The sequence below is a fragment of the Lampetra planeri genome, chromosome 45 (assembly GCF_965212315.1).
Source record: "Lampetra planeri chromosome 45, kcLamPlan1.2.h2, whole genome shotgun sequence".
NCBI lineage: Eukaryota > Metazoa > Chordata > Hyperoartia > Petromyzontiformes > Petromyzontidae > Lampetra > Lampetra planeri.
Genome location: NC_136151.1, coordinates 8,905,208 through 8,926,681, shown reverse-complemented (window position 1 = coordinate 8,926,681; position 21,474 = coordinate 8,905,208). Strand labels below are relative to the sequence as shown.

Below are 21,474 nucleotides of genomic sequence, written 5' to 3'. Positions count from 1 at the left end.
GCGCGCCTCAGGCGGCCATTTTTTTTCATCACGGCCTCCCCCCCCCCCTGGCTCCGTCGGCCCCCCCGCCCCCGGTCCGTCGCCCCCCCCCCCCCCGGCTCCGTCGGCCCCCCCAGAGCCCAAGAGAGCGTCTCCGAGTTCAAGCAAGCGTTTAGAGTTCAGTGTTTAGAGTATTTTGCTGCTATGCATTTCCAACATGATGAACCACTTTGTTGAGCTATCATTTGTGATGGGCAGGCCGCTTTGGAAAAATAAGCTAATAACTCAGTGGGGCAGTACACCTGGTAAAATAAAAAAAGTTTAGTTTAATTCGTATTCTCTTTTTACAATCATGGTGAACGCCGATGGGCATCTGTGTTGCTGCGTGTGCATGCGTGTTGAGTAGCCGTGCGTGTGAATGTGAAACAACAACGCAGGTGAAGCAAGCGGTGGGTGCGGCTGTGAATGGCCGGCACGGGGACCTGCAGTCTCGGACAGGGTGAGAGTGAGAGACGGTGACATCGCCAGCAGTGGGTGATGGAGGCAGGTAGAGTTGGTGATAGATTCACACTGCTAGCAAAAGGCTCAGGAATCCAGGATCTGTCACGGGAGGCTACACGCAATTTTGTTTTCTGATGCCACGATGACATTGAAGCAACATGTCACGTTGGGGTAATTACACTGAGTGGAGTTAAAGGACATCATGAGATATCTACAACTATACCAACTATTTTATTTATTTTACCAGGTTAGGCTCACTGAGCAATGTGGCTATTTAACAAAAACGACATGGCCACAAATGATAGCTCAATGAAGTGGCTTATCACGTGGAAACTTTTTGCAGCCAACTACTCTAAACGCGTGATGTTGATTGTGAATGCAGAGGGAAAAACCGGAGAACCGGAGAAAAATTCACGCGACCAAGGAGAGAGAGAGAGACGCAAACTTTAAATATAAATTAGGCGTCACTGTTGGGATCGAACCCACTACTTCAAGTATACCGTGCGAGGGAGATAACATCTTTTCACCAACGTTTTGTAGTAGGATAATTTTATCTCTCGACACTGATCGCACGAATGAGCCTCATCGATTTATATTAACAACAGCACTCATTTCTATAAATGTCAGGGTGTGTATAGTAGCTGTGTTCACATTGAGGCTGCTGTTTGCGCACCTCGGGGCGCGGATTCACATTCCAGGCGGTGTCTCGTGATGTCAGTGACGACAATGAAAATATTTTCAGCATTTTACTTCCTTCTTCACCGTCGCTATAAGGGAGAGGTCCTGGTCGCGTCTCTCTGAGCGACACAGCGAGCGATCCCAGCGAGGCCATGGGTCATAGCGAGCGTGACTCCCAGTGAGAGTGTGGACAGTGGGATGAGCTGCTTCATCTGCCTGGGCACGTTCGTCTGCCCCGCCACGCTGAGCTGCGGACACTCGTTCTGCCTGCGGTGCCTGGAGGCCGCCTGGGAGACGGCGAGCAGCTTCAGCTGCCCGCAGTGCCGAGCGACCTTCCCTGTGCGACCCCAGCTGAGGAGGAACGTGGCCCTCGCCAACCTGGTGGAGCAGCTCAGAGTTGGAGACGGGATGGCCGCGGCCGTCATGTGTGACATCTGCGGTGATGGCCACACTCCTGCAGTGAAGACTTGCCTGAGATGCGAGATGTCCTACTGTGTGAGGCACTTGAGGCCTCATGTAGAGAATCCCAGGTTGAGAGACCACGCCGTAGTGGATCCCATCGCGAACCTGGAGGATCGACGGTGTCGGGAGCACAGAGAGGAGTTCAAGTTGTACTGTGAAGAAGATGATAGTCTGGTCTGCACAGTCTGTGCAATTGGAGGAGACCATTCTGGACACAGGGTCATCGCAGTGGAAAAAGTGCAACAGAAAAGACAGGTGAAGTGTCATGCTCAATTGCAATCCACATTGTTACAGGAGGTTGAGAGATTCACATCAGTTGGTCGTGACCCCTCACCTCGACCAGGTGAACTCCTGTTAAGACCAAACGCCCCTCTACAGAGAGTCCCAGGTAGAGGTGGCAGGGTGGCTCAGACGTCAGAACGCTGAGACGGTAACGCTGTAATGCTGAGTTGGAATCTTGTCGGCCGCCCATAGTTGAGTTGATGGTCTAAGCCGAGTCAACATTTGGCAGCACGTTAAACAACATTTTGCGTGAGAATTCATAATCTTTGATTGACTAAGTGAGAAACGTTGTTATGTATAGTAAGGCGTGTGAGAAGCAACTACACCCATCGCTGGTAGAGCTTATAAACATATTTTAGAATGTACGTAAAATTTGTCAATGATGTTGTCTAACAGGATATTGCATTGTTCTGCAGTAGTTACGATTGGATTCTTCGTCTCAATACATGACACGGACAGTGCAGTCGGGATACAATCGTGGGAAAAGTAAAAATATGAATGGAGACGTATGCAGAAATATAATGACAACAGATGTGTGTATGTGTGTTGAACTTATTTCATAGCCAACCGTGCTAATCAGAGATGCGGGATGATCAATCAGTGATCCACCAATGGCAATGGTGAGCACCGCGTATTTATTGATTTATCTACCACAACGCAGGAGGAGCTCAGAGTCAAGAAGGAGGGGAGAGAGGAGATGAGGAACACGGCGACGTCACGGACACGGACACTCAGGGACGACTACCGGCGCGTGGAGGTACAAGAGAGATGGCAGCCGCGCAATTCCCTCTTCTGGTTTGCCTAAGAATCGTATTTAATTAAACCTCGCTCTTATTATACTCTTTGGTTATTTCGGTAAAGTCACGTAAGTAGAAAAAATGATAGATCACGACGTTTCGATAGCAACACAAGCAATCGTCATCAGGTGGGACAACCACAGCAAGAAGAAACTGCTGAAGTAACTCTTATTATTGACGAGCACTGCCCCACGCGTCGTGACGGGATATAACTTCGGTGAATTGCAAGCAGTGTGGATTTAAAGCGAATCGTTTGCCAATGACAACTCACTGGCTGGCTACTTTAAATCAACAAAATCAACGACATCACACTGTAACAGAGAAAAGTGTGAATTCGTAACTGTGTTTGTCCTAAAACATTTTTAAAGCCCATTTTTTGAGGACATAACCTTTCTGAAACTTTAATCTTCAACTAAATATATTCCTTTTGTGTATCTTCACACATCAGGAAAAAACATGTGGGAAACATTACAACTGGTTTAGAATGGCCCCATTTGCAACACACGTTTACGACGTGATTAGAAGGCCACCACGCAATAACACAGAAACTTAATTGATGACGCAACTTTCAACATGACAGCAGTTTTGGTTTTGGAGGGATGGAATCGATCCACGATAGACGATGCGTTGGTGACTTTCCCTGTCGATTCCTTTATTGCTCACAACCTCTCTTTTGACCCCACCAACTTAACCTGAGTGCCAGGGAGAGTGGACGTGAGTATTGCCTTAGAAATCAGCAGTATTTGTCTTTCAGCACATTTTTGCTTTAAACCATCGAGCAATGTCACGTGTATTTGTTCTGTATATTCGCAGAAACTTTGACACAATTTCCTGGGAATGTTCTCGGCAAGAGACTTTGTTTTGATTTAATTCGCATTTCCCTCCGACGCATCGTTTGGTAGATCCAGAGTGGGACGGACAGACAGACGCGAATGATACCCATAGAGATGTATTTAATTTCCCCCAGATAGACACTCAGCAACGTGTAGCTACAGACAGAAGTAATTCATATACTATCCTTGCCTATGATATATTCCCCGTATGTCCCATTTTCATTTTCCCTGTGCTTCATATGTTCACGAGCTCCCAATGTATATGTCGCCCACATCCATGTACATAATCTAGGTATGGTAACAATCATTGCCTGTACAACACTACATTGCATCGTTTCCTAACAAGTGACTCAACAACTCGGCATTGTCTCTGTAGGAGTCCGTGCGTGGGACCAAGGCGCGGATCAGCCGAGAGTTCGAACGCCGGAGGAAGCAGCTGAGGAAGGAGGAGAGGGAGGCGCTGGTGCGCGTGGACGAGGAGGGCCGCTCCGTGCTGTCCCACATCCAGGCGGACATCGCTCGCTACGAGATCAGAGCACGCGGCCTGGAGCAGGAGATCAACCAGCTGCTCGCCGCACTCGCCGTGCAGGACCCGCTCTCCTTCCTGCAGGTGGCACCACCTCCATTCACTCGGCGCGGTGGCTAGGAGATGTTAACTACCTCGCCTGATATGCAGGTGGTCATGGGTTCGATACCAACCCTGACGTCTGCTGTATATTTGGAGTTTGTGCCTCTCTCTCTCTCCTCGTGGATGTGTGGTCCTCCGGTTTTTCCCTCTACATTTAGAATCAACGTCAGGTGTTTAGGGTAATTTGCTGCTATAAATTTCCACACGATAAGCCACTTCTTTAATTTAAATTTCTGGCAAGGTTACTTCTGAAGCATAGCTATATAGCTCAGTAGGCCTTACCTGATAAGGTATAAAAACTATGTTTATAGTTTATACTCACAGCCTTGGTTTATCCGAGGGTTTATCTTCAACCAGCAGAGCCGCACCGCCCTGTGAGACGTTGACATTGTTGTCAATCTTATTTAAGTGTTTTTCGATCTGGGAGCAAGCGGCGGTGTCCAAAAATAGATGCGCGCTTGCTTCCGTGTGACATTCAGACCTGGACTTGTCCAGTACAACATCGCCATTTACCTGGCCTGCTCTGCAGGAGGTCGTAGGTTTGACCCCGACCCTGACGATGCCTGCTGTAAATTTGGAGTCTACGTTTCTCTCTTTCTCTCTGTGATCGCATAGATTTTTTTCTAGGTCCTCTGGTTTTTCCCACCACATTTAGAATCAACATCACCCATTCAAAGTAGTTTTCTGCTATTATAAGTGTCCACATAAGCCAGTTAATTGAGCTATCATTTGTGATAACCAGCTCGCTACTGAACAAGAGTTTAAAAAACACGAGTTGTTGAACATTACTTAAACATTTGTTTAGCTGCTAGACTAGACATGAAAAGAGTGGTTTTGTGATTTGTTAGGGTCCGTGTCCAGTTAAACGAATCCTCTTAATAATGCAAGTATCAAAGTATTAAAGCTCTGGTTGAGCAGTGACACCTTGCAATAGGTATCTGTTTGGTGTTAAGAACACCTTAACACATATTTTAATTGCAATAAATGATAAAGCCTCTTCCTATTTTTTTCATCATATCGATATTAGCAAAAAGGTCCCATAGATAACTCTGTTTTTCATCATTCTCTGTTTGCAGGTATTTATTAATTCCTTGATGTTGCGCTCTACTGCAAGCGGCAGGTGACTGTGTGGAAGTGGGGCGTCTGTTTATGATGTCAATGTTAATGTGAAATGCGGGTTTTTGTTTTTCAGGATCCCCTGCATGAAAGTCTCAGGTCAGTACCAACCCAGACTCAAACTCGAGCTCTGTCTGCCGCCTGGTGGACAAATCAGCGAACGGTCGCGATGTGATTCCTAATAAACCCAATTGTATGCAGTTATATCCTGTAGTGTTCGTGTGTCAAGAGACATGGACCTGCATTAGACTCTGTGTGTCCCGTGCTGTGTGAGTGGAGGGACTCCACCTCCATAGACTCTGCGTGTCCCGTGCTGTGTGAGTGGAGGGACTGCACCTCCATAGACTCTGCGTGTCCCGTGCTGAGTGAGTGGAGGGACTGCACCTCCATAGACTCTGCGTGTCCCGTGCTGAGTGCAGGAGCTTGGACTCGCAGGGGATCCAGGATGCGCCTCCTCCCACATTCAGTCCCCAAGAGCTCACAGAGGTCATCTCGCTAGGAGGAGTGAATACGAAGCGCATGGCTCTCATGTGTGAGTCTCTCTCTGCACTCTGCACTGATCTCTGTCAGCATCGTTCATGACAAACGCAACGATGCAGACCGGCACCGCTCCGTTGGCTGCTTCACTTTGTTTAACACAGGTGGCGTATCCTTGGGGTGTGCATCTTTAAAACATTTTTATTTTACCAGCTAAGGTCCGCTGAGCTATGTGGCTCTTTTTCACAAGGGAACTGGCCGCAAATGACAACTTAACAAAGTGGATTATTACATTGAAATTTATAGTAGCAGCCAAATGATCTTAACTTTTAAGTTGAGTCTAAATGTGAAGCGAAAAATTGGAGGACACGGAGAAAAATCCACGCAACCACCACGGGGAGATAAACACAAACACTCCAAATATACAGCAGCAACAGCAGGCATTGTCAAGGTCGGGATCGAACCCACGACCTCCTGCACAGCAGGCGAGGGAGATAACATCTCCTAGCCACTGTGCTGATGATGAGAGAGAGACGCAAACTCCAAATATACAGCAGCAGCAGGCATTACCCGGGTCGAGATCAAACCCACGACCTCCTGCATAGCAGGCGAGGGAGATGACATCAGGCAGATCGAGAGTCAGCCCAGTGAGAAATACAGACACAGCGACACAGAGTGAAACACTGTACATACAGTGCCTGCAAATACAAAGCTCCCCGTGAAGCCTGAACAGACCAATGGGTCAAGTGCTGTTAGTGAGTAGACATGACGGCCGGCACGGCACACGAGGAAGTGGGTGGCCAACACCACGCCCGGCCGCCTTTGTCTCCCTCGTGTCAAATGTTTACACATCACACCAGCAGAGGGCAGTGCAGCGTGAACCATTGTTGTACTGTACCTCTCCGCTTCTACGTTCACGATCACCACCATCGCCAACGCGCACCGACGAGAGCGGTGAAGTATGGTCAAATAAACCCCCCCCCCCCCAGGGCGCGGGGATGCGCTCATCCAGCAGCGGAGTGACACACAATGTCTGTGTGTGGGTGTGAGAGTGTGCGAGGCTGTGACACACAATGTCTGTGCGTGGGTGTGAGTGTGTGCGAGGCTGTGACACACAATGTCTGTGTGTGGATGTGAGAGTGTGCGAGGCTGTGACACACAATGTCTGTGTGTGGGTGTGAGAGTGGCGTTTACATCGTGGTCCTGGCATCATCACCGCTCTTCACTACCACTGCACACACGAATATTAGTATATGAACATTAATACTAACGAATATTAGTGTGTGTACACTAATACTAACTAATATTATTAGTATGTGTACACTAATACTAACGAATATTAGTGTATGTACACTAATACTAACTAATATTAGTATATGTACACGAATACTAATGATTATTATATTTGCACACTAATACTAACTAATATTAGTGTGTACACGAATTCTAACAATTATTAGTATATGTACACTAATACTAATGTAGTGGTGATACGCGCTGGGGTAAGGATCGTGTGGCAGCGCGTGGTGATTGGTTGTGTGTGTTGGTGACGCACGCTGACCGTGAAGGATCATAGGTCAGCGCGGGGTCATGGGTTATGAGGCGGTGATTGGCTGGGTATCGGTGACGCGCGCTGACAGTGAAGGGATCGTGTGGCAGCGCGTGGTGATTGGTCAACTAAGGGGGGTGCTCACGTCGCGGTCCGCATACGCTCCGTCTCCCGGGAGCGGAGGCTATATAAGGCGATGCGCGCAGGCGCGCGGGGAGTTGGTGACCAGTGAAGACAGAAGACAGAGGAGGAAGAGATAGGGCCCTGAGACACCTAGTCCCGCTGTCCTTGTGAGGACCGGGGCCCTGTGTGGCTCAGAGGCGGGACCTTGGAACCCGGGGCCGGACGTCCGTGTGAGGGCCGGGCCGCGGGACCCAGAGGTCGTGACCCACGCCCAAGCTGGGGTGGGTCTGTAGGTTCCACGGACGCTACGGGGCTGGAGGGCCCGTGAGCGTGTAGCGTGAGCTGTAGTGACTACACGTGTCGAGTGGAACGTGTAGCGTGAGCTGTAGTGACCACACGTGTCGAGTGGAACGTGTAGCATGAGCTGTAGTGACCACACGTGTCGAGTGGAACGTGTAGCGTGAGTTGTAGTGACCACACGTGTCGAGTGGAACGTGTAGCGTGAGAATTAGTGACCACACGTGTTATTGTGGAAAGACAAGTGTTAATAAAGTGTGCTACCCGTCAAGTGGTTTCCCGCCGTCATTCAGAATACTTCAACTGGCGTCAGGAGTGAAACAGTCTTCCAGGCATGGATACAAGGAAGACTCGTCGGACTCACGAGATTGACCGCGAGGATAACCACGACGACTCGGGCCAGCAGGCATCAGGGGGAGAGGACGAGGAGATGCCGACGCCGCAGGACCCACCAGGGGCGCCAGATGAGCGGCTGGGGGCTGATACCGGACTCCGCAAGGCGCATTCCCGCCTGGTGGAGCTGCTACTCGCCGCGGCGTCCATCCTGGCGGAGATCACCACGTCGGGAGGAGCGGGGACGTCGGCGGACATTCAACAGACTCGCCTCGCAGATTCCCGCCAAAATGACTTTGCAGTTCCCGCCATTTCTACCACGCGGACATCTTTTGGCGGGAATGGCGAGCAACACGTGGCGGGAGTTCTCCAAGCGCGGCCGCTTACGTCATCAGCGCGCGCTACGGACCGCCATCAGCCACCCGCCATAGGGGCCGCCATTTTGCAGACCGACGGTGCGGCGGAGAGGAGCCACGTGGCAGAGGACGACGTCATCTTCCAGCAGCGCCTTCCCACGTTGACAGCCTTCAAGGCGGAAGGCGGGGACTCGGGCGCATTCCAACGCAGGTTTCTGGCGCATCAAGAAATGTCGGCCTGGTCCGACGCTACGGCGCTGCGGGCACTGCCTGCCATGTTGGACGACGACGCGCTCACGGCCTTCAGGTCCGCACAGAGATCGGACCGCTCCACGCTTAAGGCTGCGTTGGGCCTCATGGCCAAGGTCTATGGACCTCCTTCGGCTTGTCGCCATCAGTTTTACGAGCGACGGAAGGCGGACACGGAGACCGCGCTCGCCTACCGCACAGCGTTGTTGGCTCTCGCCGACGCCGCGTTCCCTCGTATGGACGAGGAGGGCCAGGATGCGATGGTCTTGGAGCAACTGCTCAAGTTGGCGCAGAACCTGGGGGTCCCCATCAACACGGCCGATGAAGTCGACATATGTTTATTGCGGGTCGCAACAAGTATCCAGGCGTACGAGGTCCTCAAGCGTAAACAGGGGGTCGTCTGCACTGCTGCCGTGGCCTCAGCTCCGGGCCCGGTGGTCACCGAGCCCCAAGTCATCTGCCCACGGGAGGAGGCGTTCACCGCTGGACGACTGGGGGATTGGAGGTCGGGGGGTCGTTCGCCTCTGCGATCGGCCCGCAAGCTGGAGCAACCGAGACCTCTGACGTCCCTCATCACGTGTTACAACTGCGGCCTCCGGGGCCACATGGCGTCCGGGTGCCGCGCTCCACGTCAGCGCGCCATGGGACCTCGGCTGGACAACGACCAAGGCCCCAAGTTGTCCCTACTACCCCCGGCAAGTCGCGGCACTTCACATGCTCGGCCTACATGCACGACACACATGGGCCGTCGCTTTGCGGCAGAGGAGGGGCGATTAGGGGTCGGGGATTTGGTTCGGAGAGGGGGGTTCGTTCGGGACCGGGGGGACATTAAATGGTCTGAGTTGGGTCACAGAATAGTGGCTGCGTCGGCCGGTTCATCGGTCGTTACGGGATTCATAGACGGGGTCGAGGTCAGGGTGTTAGTGGACACGGGGGCGTCGGCGACTATAATTTCCGACCTCATTTACAACATTCTCCCCGTCCAATGTTGACCTCTGCTTCCGGTGGACGTGCCATTTTACGCGGCAAATGGGGGCTCGTTGGGCATTGTCGGGCAGATTCGGGCGACCATTTGTATAGGGGATATTAAATTGTCGGGACCTGTTTTCGTCTCCTCTTCCTTAGCGGTTCCTTGTCTGTTGGGCACAGATTTTTTGGCTAAAATGCCCATTAAAATTCTCATCGATCAACGTTGCATTGAGCTACCATCGGGTCGCCGTATTTCATTTTTGTCGAATCCTACGGAAATACGGACGGCGTGCGCTACGATACAAGCGCTGGCGACACAGACCGTGCACGTGCCCCCGGGTTCGCAGATGTTGATTCCCCTCCGGTTGCGGAAGCCATTGGGTGGGGAGACCTCGGAACAGGGCGTGCTTTTGGGTCCATCAAATAGGGCTGTCAGAGGTCTGGATTTGTCGGTGGCTCACACGTTGGTTCGGGCTGACAAGGACCCGTTCGGTATGGTTCTAAACGCTGGTTCGCGGCCGGCCGTTATTCAGCAGGGCACTGTGCTTGCTCACGCGGCACAGATCCCTGTGGAAGAGCGCCTTGTTGCGCATGTTGATCCCGTCCCGGCGCAGGAAATTCGATCGGGGGAGGACCTTGAATGGGTCGATTCGCTGTGTGCGGACTCAAAGGATTTGTCAAGGGTACAATTGGGTGTGCTGCGTGCTTTGCTGATTGAATTCTCGGATGTGTTCAGTAAGCACAAATATGACATTGGGTGCACGGACCTGTTGCGCCACCATATTGAAACAGGCGATGCGGCACCGGTCAGGCAGAATCCCTTCCGGCTGAGTCCTGCTGAGAAGGAACACGTTCAGTCGGCCGTCAACGATATGCTGGCGGCCGACATCATTTCGCCTTCATCCAGTCCTTGGGGAGCACCTATCGTGCTGGTTAAAAAGCAAGACGGGTCCTTGCGGTTTTGTGTAGATTTCCGTCGCCTGAATAAAATCTCCGTGGCTGACGCGTATCCGCTCCCCAGAATGGACGAGTCCCTGGACGCATTGTCTGGTGCGCGATATTTTTCTACTCTTGATTTATTATCGGGATTCTGGCAGCTGCCTCTCGACGACGAGTCTAAACCTAAGACAGCATTTCGGACCCCAGGGGGCCTGTTCCAGTTTAATCGGTTGCCCATGGGACTTCACTCCGCTCCCGCAACGTTTCAGCGCCTTATGGAGTTGGTTTTGTCGGGTCTGCAATGGGATACTTGCTTAATTTACCTAGACGATGTCATTGTTTTCAGTAAAACGTTTGAGGAACACCTCCAGCGGTTGAGAGGGGTGTTCTTGCGGATGCGATCGGCTAAATTGAAGTTTAAACCAGCCAAATACCACCTTCTTCGAAAGTCCGTGAGATACTTGGGCCACATTGTCGATTCTTCGGGGATCTCTACCGATCCCGCGAAGACGAACTGTGTCAGTTCATGGCCAACGCCCACGTCGGTTTCTGACGCCCGCAGTTTCATTGGTTTTGCTTCCTACTACCGCCGATTCGTTGAGCATTTCGCCACCATTGCAAAACCCTTGCACGCTCTAACGGCAAAAGGAGTCAAGTTTCGATGGGGGCCGGAGGAGGAGGCTGCGTTCTGCTCCCTCCGGGACGCCTTGGTGGGTGCCCCGCCCTTACGTTACCCTGACTTTACAAGTCCCTTCTTGCTAGATACGGATGCTAGTAACACGGGCATTGGGGGGGTGCTCTCACAGGTCGTTGGGGGAGTCGAACGGGTGGTCGCCGATGGTAGCAGGGTTTTGTCGCCGGCGGAACAGCGCTACTGCGTCACCCGTCGCGAGTTGCTGGCTATTGTTTTTTTTGTACAGCAATTTAGACCGTATCTCTATGGCCGTCATTTTACTGTCCGGACGGACCACGCGGCGCTTCAGTATTCATTGAGGGTCGCCCAACCCTCGGGCCAATTGTCACGGTGGTTGGAAGTCCTCCAGGACTATCAATTTACGACCACTTACCGTAAGGGGTTGCGCCACACTAACGCGGATGCCCTGTCGCGATTGTCGCCTTGTCCCAAATGTGCGTGCTTAATGGGGTCGGCGCGCTGTAAACCGCCAGGTGCTGTAAGCAGGGGTGCGTTGGCCGCGACCGCGAATGCGCCGATGGGTGACGTTCCCGCTACCCCTGAGGGAGGGGACTCGCTGCTCTCACTGTCTCTGATTGAGTGGGGCCGACTCCAAATGGCTGACAGCTCCCTGCTAGCGTTGCGTCGCAGGGCGGGGGGTCCCGAGGAGGGTCGGAAGCGAACTGGCTCCTGGCTGCTCAAGCAGGGCCTGCTAATGAGATGGGACAATTTGTCCCGGCGGCACGCACTCGTTGTGCCTTCCGCTATGCGGGGAAAAGTTGTCCTGGCCGCACACGAACGCCTCTTGCATTTGGGGGTAAACAAAACGCTTGCTCTGCTTCAGCGTGACTATTATTGGCCGGGGATGGGGAGCGATGTGGTAAATATACTGAAGGGGTGTGTAGACTGCGCCAGACGGAAACCACCGCCCGTGGCGTCAAATCCACCGCTACAGTCTATTCAGGTCTCGCGCACAAACCGCTCGTTTTCGCTCGATATTTTGGGGCCTTTTCCAGTCACGCCTAGGGGTAACAAGTACCTGTTGGTTGGTGTGGAATACTTTACCCGGTGGCCTATGGCGTGGCCACTCGCCAACCAGTCGGCGGCGGCTGTGATGGACGCCTTTGTCCAGGGCTACGTCCTGGACAAGGGGGCTCCCGAACGCTTGCTGACCGACCAGGGAAAGAATTTTTCGAGTAAATTGCTGCAGGAGGTGTGCGACCTTTTGGGTACTAAGAAGGTGCGTACCTCCCCGTACCACCCACAGACTGACGGGATGGTGGAGCGACTCCACAGGACTTTGACTTCTATGCTGTGCCAGCAGGTGTGCGAGGCACATGTTGACTGGGACTTGCAGGTCCCAGGGGTCCTCGCCGTGTATAGAATGGCCCCCCATGCAGCTACGGGATTTTCCCCATTTTATCTGATGTATGGTCGGGAGGCCGACCCGCCCATGGAAACTCAGCTGGGACTTTCCGCGCCACGAACAAATTCCAAATTGGCCGAACATATTAAATTTAACATTGCTAAGCTGGCCGAGGCGCGGGAGGCCGCACGACTTAATTCGAGGTCTCGGCAAATCGCCAACGAGCGCTTGCGTGCACGAAAGGTGTTCGTGCACAATTGGAAACCGGGCGATAGGGCCTGGCTGCACTGCCCTCAGGCACCTTTGGCCACGTCGCCTAAATTGTTGAGGCCATGGCGGGGACCCGTGGAGGTCGTGCGGGTTGCACGCCCCCAGTGTGTTCAGATAAAATGGGGAAAGCGCCGTTGGTACGTTCACCCCTCCCGGCTGAAACTGTTCTCGCCTCCATATGGCCTTCCTTTGTGTCGTGAGGACCAAGCATGTGACGTGACCGACGACCCGAGGAGGGAAATGTCTCCGCCTGATCCTCACATGTCTCCGCCTGATCCGCTCCCAGGTGTCTCGGAACTGACAGCTGCCGACCACTGGCGGCCGGATCCCCGCGACACGGCCGGTCCTTCCAGGCCCGGACCGTGCCTTCCGGGGCTGCCGGAGCCACCAGACGGTCGTCAGCATCCCGTCCCGTACGATGGACCGGCCAGGCGGACTCGCGCTAAGTCCCGCAACTTTTCCTGACCAAATAAATGAGGGGCCGATGCGGCCGGAGCGTCTCGTCACTACGTTCCCCATCCACTCGACCGCTCTATCACCCCGTTTAAGGAGCGAGCGGAAGGGGGATCGATAGTTAAGGAGACACTGGACACGTTTTTTCTCGGAATGACTTTTATTGTATTGTTCGTCGGTTTGTACATAGGTTGTTGTCTGGTGTTGTGTCGTTGTGTTGTGTTGTTGTTGACTTTTTATTGTATTGTTCGTCGGTTTGTACATAGGTTGTTGTATGGTGTTATGTCGTTGTGTTGTGTTGTTGTTGTGTTACGGGGCACACTGGGGGGGTGGGGATTTTGCTGTTGTTAATGTTGTTGTTACTGTTGTTGTTGTTTAGCAGCCGGGCCGGCTGCGAGCTATATGGGAGGGGGTGATGTAGTGGTGATACGCGCTGGGGTAAGGATCGTGTGGCAGCGCGTGGTGATTGGCTGTGTGTGTTGGTGACGCGCGCTGACGGTGAAGGATCATAGGTCAGCGCGGGGTCATGGGTTATGAGGCAGTGATTGGCTGGGTATCGGTGACGCGCGCTGACAGCGAAGGGATCGTGTGGCAGCGCGTGGTGATTGGTCAACTAAGGGGGGTGCTCACGTCGCGGTCCGCATACGCTCCGTCTCCCGGGAGCGGAGGCTATATAAGGCGGTGCGCGCAGGCGCGCGGGGAGTTGGTGACCAGTGAAGACAGAAGACAGAGGAGGAAGAGATAGGGCCCTGAGACACCTAGTCCCGCTGTCCTTGTGAGGACCGGGGCCCTGTGTGGCTCAGAGGCGGGACCTTGGGACCCGGGGCCGGACGTCCGTGTGAGGGCCGGGCCGCGGGACCCAGAGGTCGTGACCCACGCCCAAGCTGGGGTGGGTCTGTAGGTTCCACGGACGCTACGGGGCTGGAGGGCCCGTGAGCGTGTAGCGTGAGCTGTAGTGACTACACGTGTCGAGTGGAACGTGTAGCGTGAGCTGTAGTGACCACACGTGTCGAGTGGAACGTGTAGCGTGAGTTGTAGTGACCACACGTGTCGAGTGGAACGTGTAGCGTGAGTTGTAGTGACCACACGTGTTATTGTGGAAAGACAAGTGTTAATAAAGTGTGCTACCCGTCAAGTGGTTTCCCGCCGTCATTCAGAATACTTCACTAATATTAGTATGTGTACACTAATACTAACTAATATTAGTGTGTGTACACTAATACTAACGAATATTAGTATGTGTACACTAATGCTAACTAATATTAGTGTGTGTACACTAATACTAACGAATATTAGTATGTGTACACTAACACTAACTAATATAAGTATGTGTACACTAATACTAACTAATATTAGTGTGTGTACACTAATACTAACGATTATTAGTGTTTGTACACTAATACTAACTAATATTAGTATGTGTACACTAACACTAACTAATATTAGTATGTGTACACTAAACACTAACTAATATTAGAATGTGTACACTAATACTAACTAATATTAGTGTGTGTACACTATTACTAACTAATATTAGTATGTGTACACTAACACTAATATTAGTATATGTACACTAACACTAACTAAAATAATGTGTGTACACTAATACTAGCGAAAATTAGTTTGTGTACACTAATACGATCTAATATTAGTTTGTGTACACTATTACTCACAGATGGACGCTCACCGACTCTGGACAGAAACTCAGCCCACAACTGCCTCCAGATTTCCTCGGATCTCAGGACGATGACGTGGAGCGGTGTCCCCCAGGGTCGCCCCCATCACCCACACCGCTTTGAGTGCCAGCTACAATCCCTGTGCTCTGAGAGCTTCTCGTCGGGTCAGCACTACTGGGAGGTGGACGTGGGGAACGCGTGCGGGTGTCTGGTTGGAGTCGCATACGGGACGATCCCACGGAGAGGGCGTGGTGATGAGTGCTACCTGGGAGAGAGTGACGTCTCCTGGTGTCTACAGAAACATGGCGACATCTTCTCAGTGCGGCATGGCGGGGTAGAGACCTCACTGTCGGTGCCGGAGCCTCCGCGGAGAGTCGGGGTCCATCTAGACTGGGACGCGGGGCTGCTGTCGTTTTACAGCGCCGACTCCATGGCGCTGTTGTACTCGTTTAATAAAACTTTTACTCAGCCCCTACACCCTGGGCTGTGGGTGTGGTGTGATGATGACTCAGTGAGGATCGTGGATCTGAGTGGTGCGTCCTGAGAGAGGTGAACGTGAACAGTGCAGAGGGCAGACGCCACCACGACGCACGGCGCTCGCCACCCTCGTCACCGCCACGCGCAGCGCCACGCCCGTGACTGGCTGGTGGCTGTCAGTGGCTCGGGGCTGCGTGGCTCTCCATCACAACGGGGGGCTGACCGTAAACAATCCTCACAACCTTCATGGGGTGGGGGGGGGTGATAAATTAGTACCGCTCTGTGTGTGTGAAGCCAGAGGAGTGACTGTGGTGTAGGGGTGCAGTGATTAGCAATGGTGAACTGGGATGTGTTTATACACTGGTGGTGTCATGGGTTGTGGGAGAGACACAACAACAATACTATTATATTTTTTACGTTCTTTCGGTAAAGTCACGTAGATAAAAAAAAGAAAAATAAGAAAAATTTAATAATAAACATTAAATACAAATTTAAAATGAAAAACCAAAAATTCATGACGTTTTGATAACAACAAGCGGTCGTCATCAGTCAAGAAAGTTTGAAAGTCAAAACAATAATATTATTGATTTTAAAAAGTATAAATGTACGCGTACGACTGTGGCAATGTAACGTTTGTATCGTCGATTCTACAATAAAAATACAGAATACAAACAACTACAATGTAGTTGTGTACAGCGTCATTCGTGCTCACTTCATCCCACAATGCTGTTCATTAATTAAACATGAGGAGCAAATCCTCTACACAGCCACTGCCAACGAAATAAAATCTACAAATTAATAAACAAATAAAGAGACGGCGCCAAACACAAAAGGCGCCAACAATGTCCGAGCTGTTCAAGTTGTCTGCTGCTGCTGCGTCATGGATGTGGTGACGTCACCACGCACGCTGCCCCAACGCGGTGACGTAACCACGCACGCTCCCCCCCAACGTGGTGACGTCACCGCGCAAGCCCCCCCCAACGTGATGACGTCACCACGAACGCTCCCCCAAATTGGTGACGTCTCCACGCACGCTCCCCCAACGCAGTGACGTCACCACTCTCACCCCCACCCCCAATGCGCTCCTCTCACCACTGCACCATCTGTTACCACAAAGAGCTTCACAGCTCATCGGATTCCTCCTGCACCACAAACACAGATTCTGACGTTCTGGATTCCCGCCACTGGGGGAGTCCCGCGCTGTGACGTCACCACGTTACCGCGCTGTGACGTCACCACGTCACCGCGTTGGCGACAACAAAAACAAACAGAGGCCCTGAGGGGCACCCTGCAGCCTCGCTGCTGTGACCCAGCACTGTGGGGGGGGGGGGTTGGTGACGTCACCTCGCTGCTGTGACCCAGCACTGTGGGGGGGGGGTTGGTGACGTCATCTCGCTGCTGTGACCCAGCACTGTGGGGGGGGGGGTTGGTGACGTCACCTCGCTGCTGTGACCCAGCACTGTGGGGGGGGGTTGGTGACGTCACCACTGACTCTGCTGGGAACTCCCACACACACACAGCCGACTCCCTGCACACAGAGACAAACACATACTCGAAACGCAGAGAAACATCGACATTACTATACACAGACTAGAGAGACACACACACTACACCGATATACGCATAGACTAGAGACAGATACACATTCTACACAGAGACTCACAGACTACAGACACGCAGAATCACGTACAGTCCTACACACAAAGACACACAGACGACACGAGGCATGCACAGTACTACGCACACCGACACAGACTGGGGACACAGAGAATCATATACAGGACTACACACAGAGGCTGTACATACACAGAGAGACTTATATGCAAACAGATTACACACAAATTCCGCCGTATAGCCTCAGTAGATGGTGTGGACAAGTCCCGCTAGCGAGTGGCAGCAGTGCCTAGGGAGGCCGTGACGGCTCACGAGTTGGTGGCTGTCAGCACCACAGCCGCCTGGCTTCGCCTCTGCCCAGCAGCGATGTTCACTGCACAGCGCACCAGGCAGGATGCATTTGGTGCCGAGTCGACCTAGGGGAGGCCCAGGGCCGGTTCAGGTCATTGCCAACACTGCTGCTGCTGCTGGTGGCCGTGTACAGTGGTCATGTACAGACAGGACACAGAGGGCTTTATACAGAGACACAGAAGTATATATATATAGTGTACAGTACTCCGTTGGTGGGCATGTAGCGGGGTGGTGGTAGTGGTGTTGGTGGTGTTAGTGGTGCTGGTCTGTGGCCGTTTGGGTCGATGCGGTGTCTCTTGGCCAGCGGTGACGGTGCGAGAAGTTCACTTTCAGCGTGGGCCCAGTTTGGGTGGGGAGGGGGGAGAGGAGGGGGGCACGGGGGGACAACGCCCCCCCCTCCTAAAAAAACTGGGCACCTTTATTAATTTATTTTCATGATTTACAAATAAAAATAAATTAAATACTCCTGCGATTCCTTATGTGAGGGACAAATATGAAAGTCAAACTCCGCCAATGATTTAAAGTCTTCAACGTTGCCTCATTCGGCGCTTCATTTTTTTGGCGCCAAAAGTATAACTACAAAATGGCGTCGCAGACTCCATTTTGTTGCATTTACTTATTTATTTGCAATTAACGAGCTTTGCTAACTTTGTTATGGAAATTATGAGGTAAATGAATGCGCATATAGCGATCGGAATGCGGTTACAACGTTCTGAATGGTACGGAAATATAAATAGAGGCAGTTGTTTGCATAGATTGTTCAATTTAATGTTTTTTTTTAAGTGTTAATGGTTAAAACGTACAAAATGGCTGCCTTCTGGTTGAGCGTTTGTCGCGAGTCGAGTTGGTTCCACGTCTTGGTCGAGATGACTGCAGTGGATGATTCGGATAGGAGAAGCGTTTTTGTTTTAAATATTCACGATTAGCACGGTATGATGAGATATTAAGATGTATTTATTCATCCAACCCGCACCAGGATTGTCCACCCGACGCTGGGGAGAGGAGCCGTCTCGAGCACGCCCTGCCCACAGGACGTCCACAACGCGCCCAGTGTCTCTCAACTCCGTGCTCTGTACAAGACGCAGCTACTCACACTCGCCTGCCCCTAACAGCCACCATTTAACAAGGCGGAGGGGGGGACTGGTGTTTTATTATTATTTCAATTTGCTTGTTGTTTATTTTATTATTCATGTATTATTCATGCATAATTTATTTTATTTAAATGATTACATATTTCATAAATATTACTTTCTAATATTATTTATCTAAATTATTACGTTCATTGAAATTATTTATTCCATTATTAATTTATTATTCATACATAATTAACTTTATTAAAATTGTGAAAACTATGATTATTTTTTTATGTTATTTTATTTAAATTTGTAAATTCATATAACTTATAAATAATTTTTGTATATATTTTTTTCATTTTATTATTCATTCATCTTATAAATGTTATTATTTATTTCCTTAACTTTTCATTCATTTTCTTTACTTATTATTCACTTTATTTGCTGCTTAATGTTCTTCTGCTATTCGTTGCACGTGGCTGCAAATTGACTTTGCTCAGTCAGTGGTCGCCGCTGAGGTCGTGACGGGTTTCTTTTGTTCCATTCCTGTTGCTCTGTGGCCCTGGCACCGTTCCCGTGCTGCTGCGATGTGCACCGATGCCCACTTTAGTGAGGGCGATGTTGGCACGCAGACTGAAGATCGATTGAAGATGATAAATGCGAGTCCCTTGGTGTCCAGTCAATGTCTCGTTACTTGAACAAATATGTAAAACATTACCCATGGCTCGAGGAATATCCTGAAGCTCATTAAATAACTTAACAATTATGATTGGAATCTCAGCTCCACCGTAACCAAGAATGAAAGCCGTCAATGCACTCATATTTCCACTTTCAACTGAAGAAGTTTCAAATCTTGACGATGCTCCCAGCACGTGGAGGGAACGTCACAGACATCGCGCTGATCAACAAGGGGCAGAACCTGAAAGCGCATCTGACAGAGGCACAACGCGTAATCTGCACACCGCACTCCGACGTGCACGCCGCTCACCAATCCCAGCGCCACAGTCCAGGCTCAACCTTGCGGAGCTTCCGAGATCTGGAAAAAAAATCGGCGACATTCCGGGTTGATTTAGCCACAGCCTCTTGTGAAATCTCCTGTGCACTTGCATTGCTCAGCGCGCCCCGCGAACCCCTGCGGTGGAGTGGCAGCGCCCTCGCGTGGCGCGCACCAACACCGCTCCAGGCAGCGCAGGGACCCAAACGGCGTCTGGGAATCGGTCGCGATTCGTGACTCGGTCCGCAACTTTGGAGCAGTGCCGCCAGTGAAACAATGAACCCCACGTGACCCCCAACATCCCCATCTCCCCCACCTCCTAGGGGTCCCTCCTCTCGCGTGACAACCTCCAAGCCCCGCCCCACCCAGACAACCCACCTCACGACTCCTTCTCGAGCACCCCACACCCCCTCTTCCTGACCTAACCCCTCCCTCTACCACTCCCACTCCCCCTCCCTCGATCCCTCCCCCTCCCCCTACCTCTCCTCCGACACCTCCCCCTAAAATTCTACCTACCCCTCCCCTTACCACTCCCCATACCCCTACCACTCCACTTACCCTCCACCTACCCCTCGCCCGACCTCTCCCTCTCCCCCTACCACTCCACCTACCCCTCCCCTACCACTCCCCCAACAACTCCACCTACCCATCCCCTACCCCTCCCCTACCCCTCCCCCTACCCCGCCCCCAAACCCAAGGCGCCCTCCCTACCCCGTCTCCTCGCACCCCACTTCATGTGCTGGTCTCTGATTGGTGAGGGCTGGGCCAGGCCTCGTGCTCGTCACGTGGTAGGTGACAGTCAGCTGCTCGCTCAGCGGATCCCTTCGTGTGCTCCATCGCTGCCGCTCAGCCAGGCCGCTCGCTCGCTCAACGCAACGCGTCGTGTTAGAGGCATCCTGGACCACGGCAACGGTGTGAAGGTGCGACGTCAGCAGCGCGAGTTCACGTTGAGACGTCTCCACGTGGGTCTCCTCGTGATGGGAGCCCCACGGTGTCCGCGTCTCTGCCGCTCGGGGCTGCGCTGACACCCGGCGTGGGGAGTGGTGGCGCAGCGGTTAGCGGCGCGCTGCGCTACGAACCCGGGCCGACCGAGTTGGATTCTCGCTCACGGCCGCCGACGCCGGTGACGAATGATCTGAACAACCGGTCCTGGGCCTCCCCTAAGTCGACTCGGCCTCAAATGTGTACCTGGTGCGGTGTGTAGTAAACATCACCACAAGGGAGACAAAGGCGGTCGGGCGTGGTGCTGGCCACCGATCCCCTCGTGTGCCACAGTGCGGCCTTCACAGATGCTGCTTCTCGCTATCAGCACTTGCCCCAACAGTCTGCTAAGGCTACACGGGGGATCTTTGTCGATGTCTCCGCTAGTCAGCGCTGTGCTGCTATCTAATGATACAAGTTGTTTAATCGACTTAAATGCAAACAGCTGATTAATACAGAGGCCGGTTGCTCTGGAGACGCGCGCCACAGTCCTATGCATGGGCACGTGCGTGGTGACATCACCACGCACAACACGTGACAATAAGTGACGACTTCAGCACTAACCGGCTGTGTGCTGGAGAGTGAACCCACTACAACGTTGACGATTTGAGTTGCGTGACGTCTCGCTGGTGACTACAACAACAAGCAGCTGCATCGGGCGACTTGCCAGGCAAGGCCCACTGAGCTTTGCTGCTCTTTTATAGTTCTATACAGAAGCGACCTCGCCACACGTGACGATAGGTCAATGAAGTGGCTTGTTGCGGAGAAATTAATACTCAATTCTAAATGTGGAAGTAAAATCAGAAAAATCCACGCGACCACGGGGAGAGAGAGACTCGGAACTCCAAATATACAGCAGCTGGCGTCAGGGTCGGGATCGAACCCACGACCTCCTGTACACCGGGCGAGGTAGTTGACATTTCCTAGGTCCGGTGGTGCTTTGTTGTGGAATGATGCTCTGAGCCTCGTGTCAGTGTC

At 52.0% G+C, this 21,474-nt stretch overlaps 2 protein-coding genes across 2 annotated transcripts in view; both read left to right on the top strand.

The window, feature by feature from the left end:
- The window catches only part of LOC144733113 (E3 ubiquitin/ISG15 ligase TRIM25-like), a 128,060-nt gene that overhangs the window by 71,606 nt on the left and 34,980 nt on the right, over positions 1-21,474 (top strand). The gene's annotated exons all lie outside the window — the stretch shown is intronic.
- Positions 1,126-16,158, top strand: LOC144733122 (E3 ubiquitin/ISG15 ligase TRIM25-like). Its single transcript, XM_078614887.1, has 6 exons — positions 1,126-1,875; positions 2,564-2,659; positions 3,909-4,142; positions 5,353-5,375; positions 5,696-5,808; positions 15,006-16,158. Exons 1-6 carry the CDS (start codon positions 1,357-1,359, stop codon positions 15,548-15,550), a joined length of 1,530 nt encoding a protein of 509 aa, XP_078471013.1. The 5' UTR covers positions 1,126-1,356; the 3' UTR covers positions 15,551-16,158.

Coding starts and splice junctions, on each gene's coding strand:
- LOC144733122 (XM_078614887.1), top strand. CDS start 1,357: ATGAGCTGCTTCATCTGCCTGGGCACGTTCGTCTGCCCCGCCACGCTG. Junction 1,876..2,563: donor AAGTGCAACAGAAAAGACAG/GTGAAGTGTCAT, acceptor ACCACAACGCAG/GAGGAGCTCAGAGTCAAGAA. Junction 5,376..5,695: donor CCCCTGCATGAAAGTCTCAG/GTCAGTACCAAC, acceptor TGCTGAGTGCAG/GAGCTTGGACTCGCAGGGGA.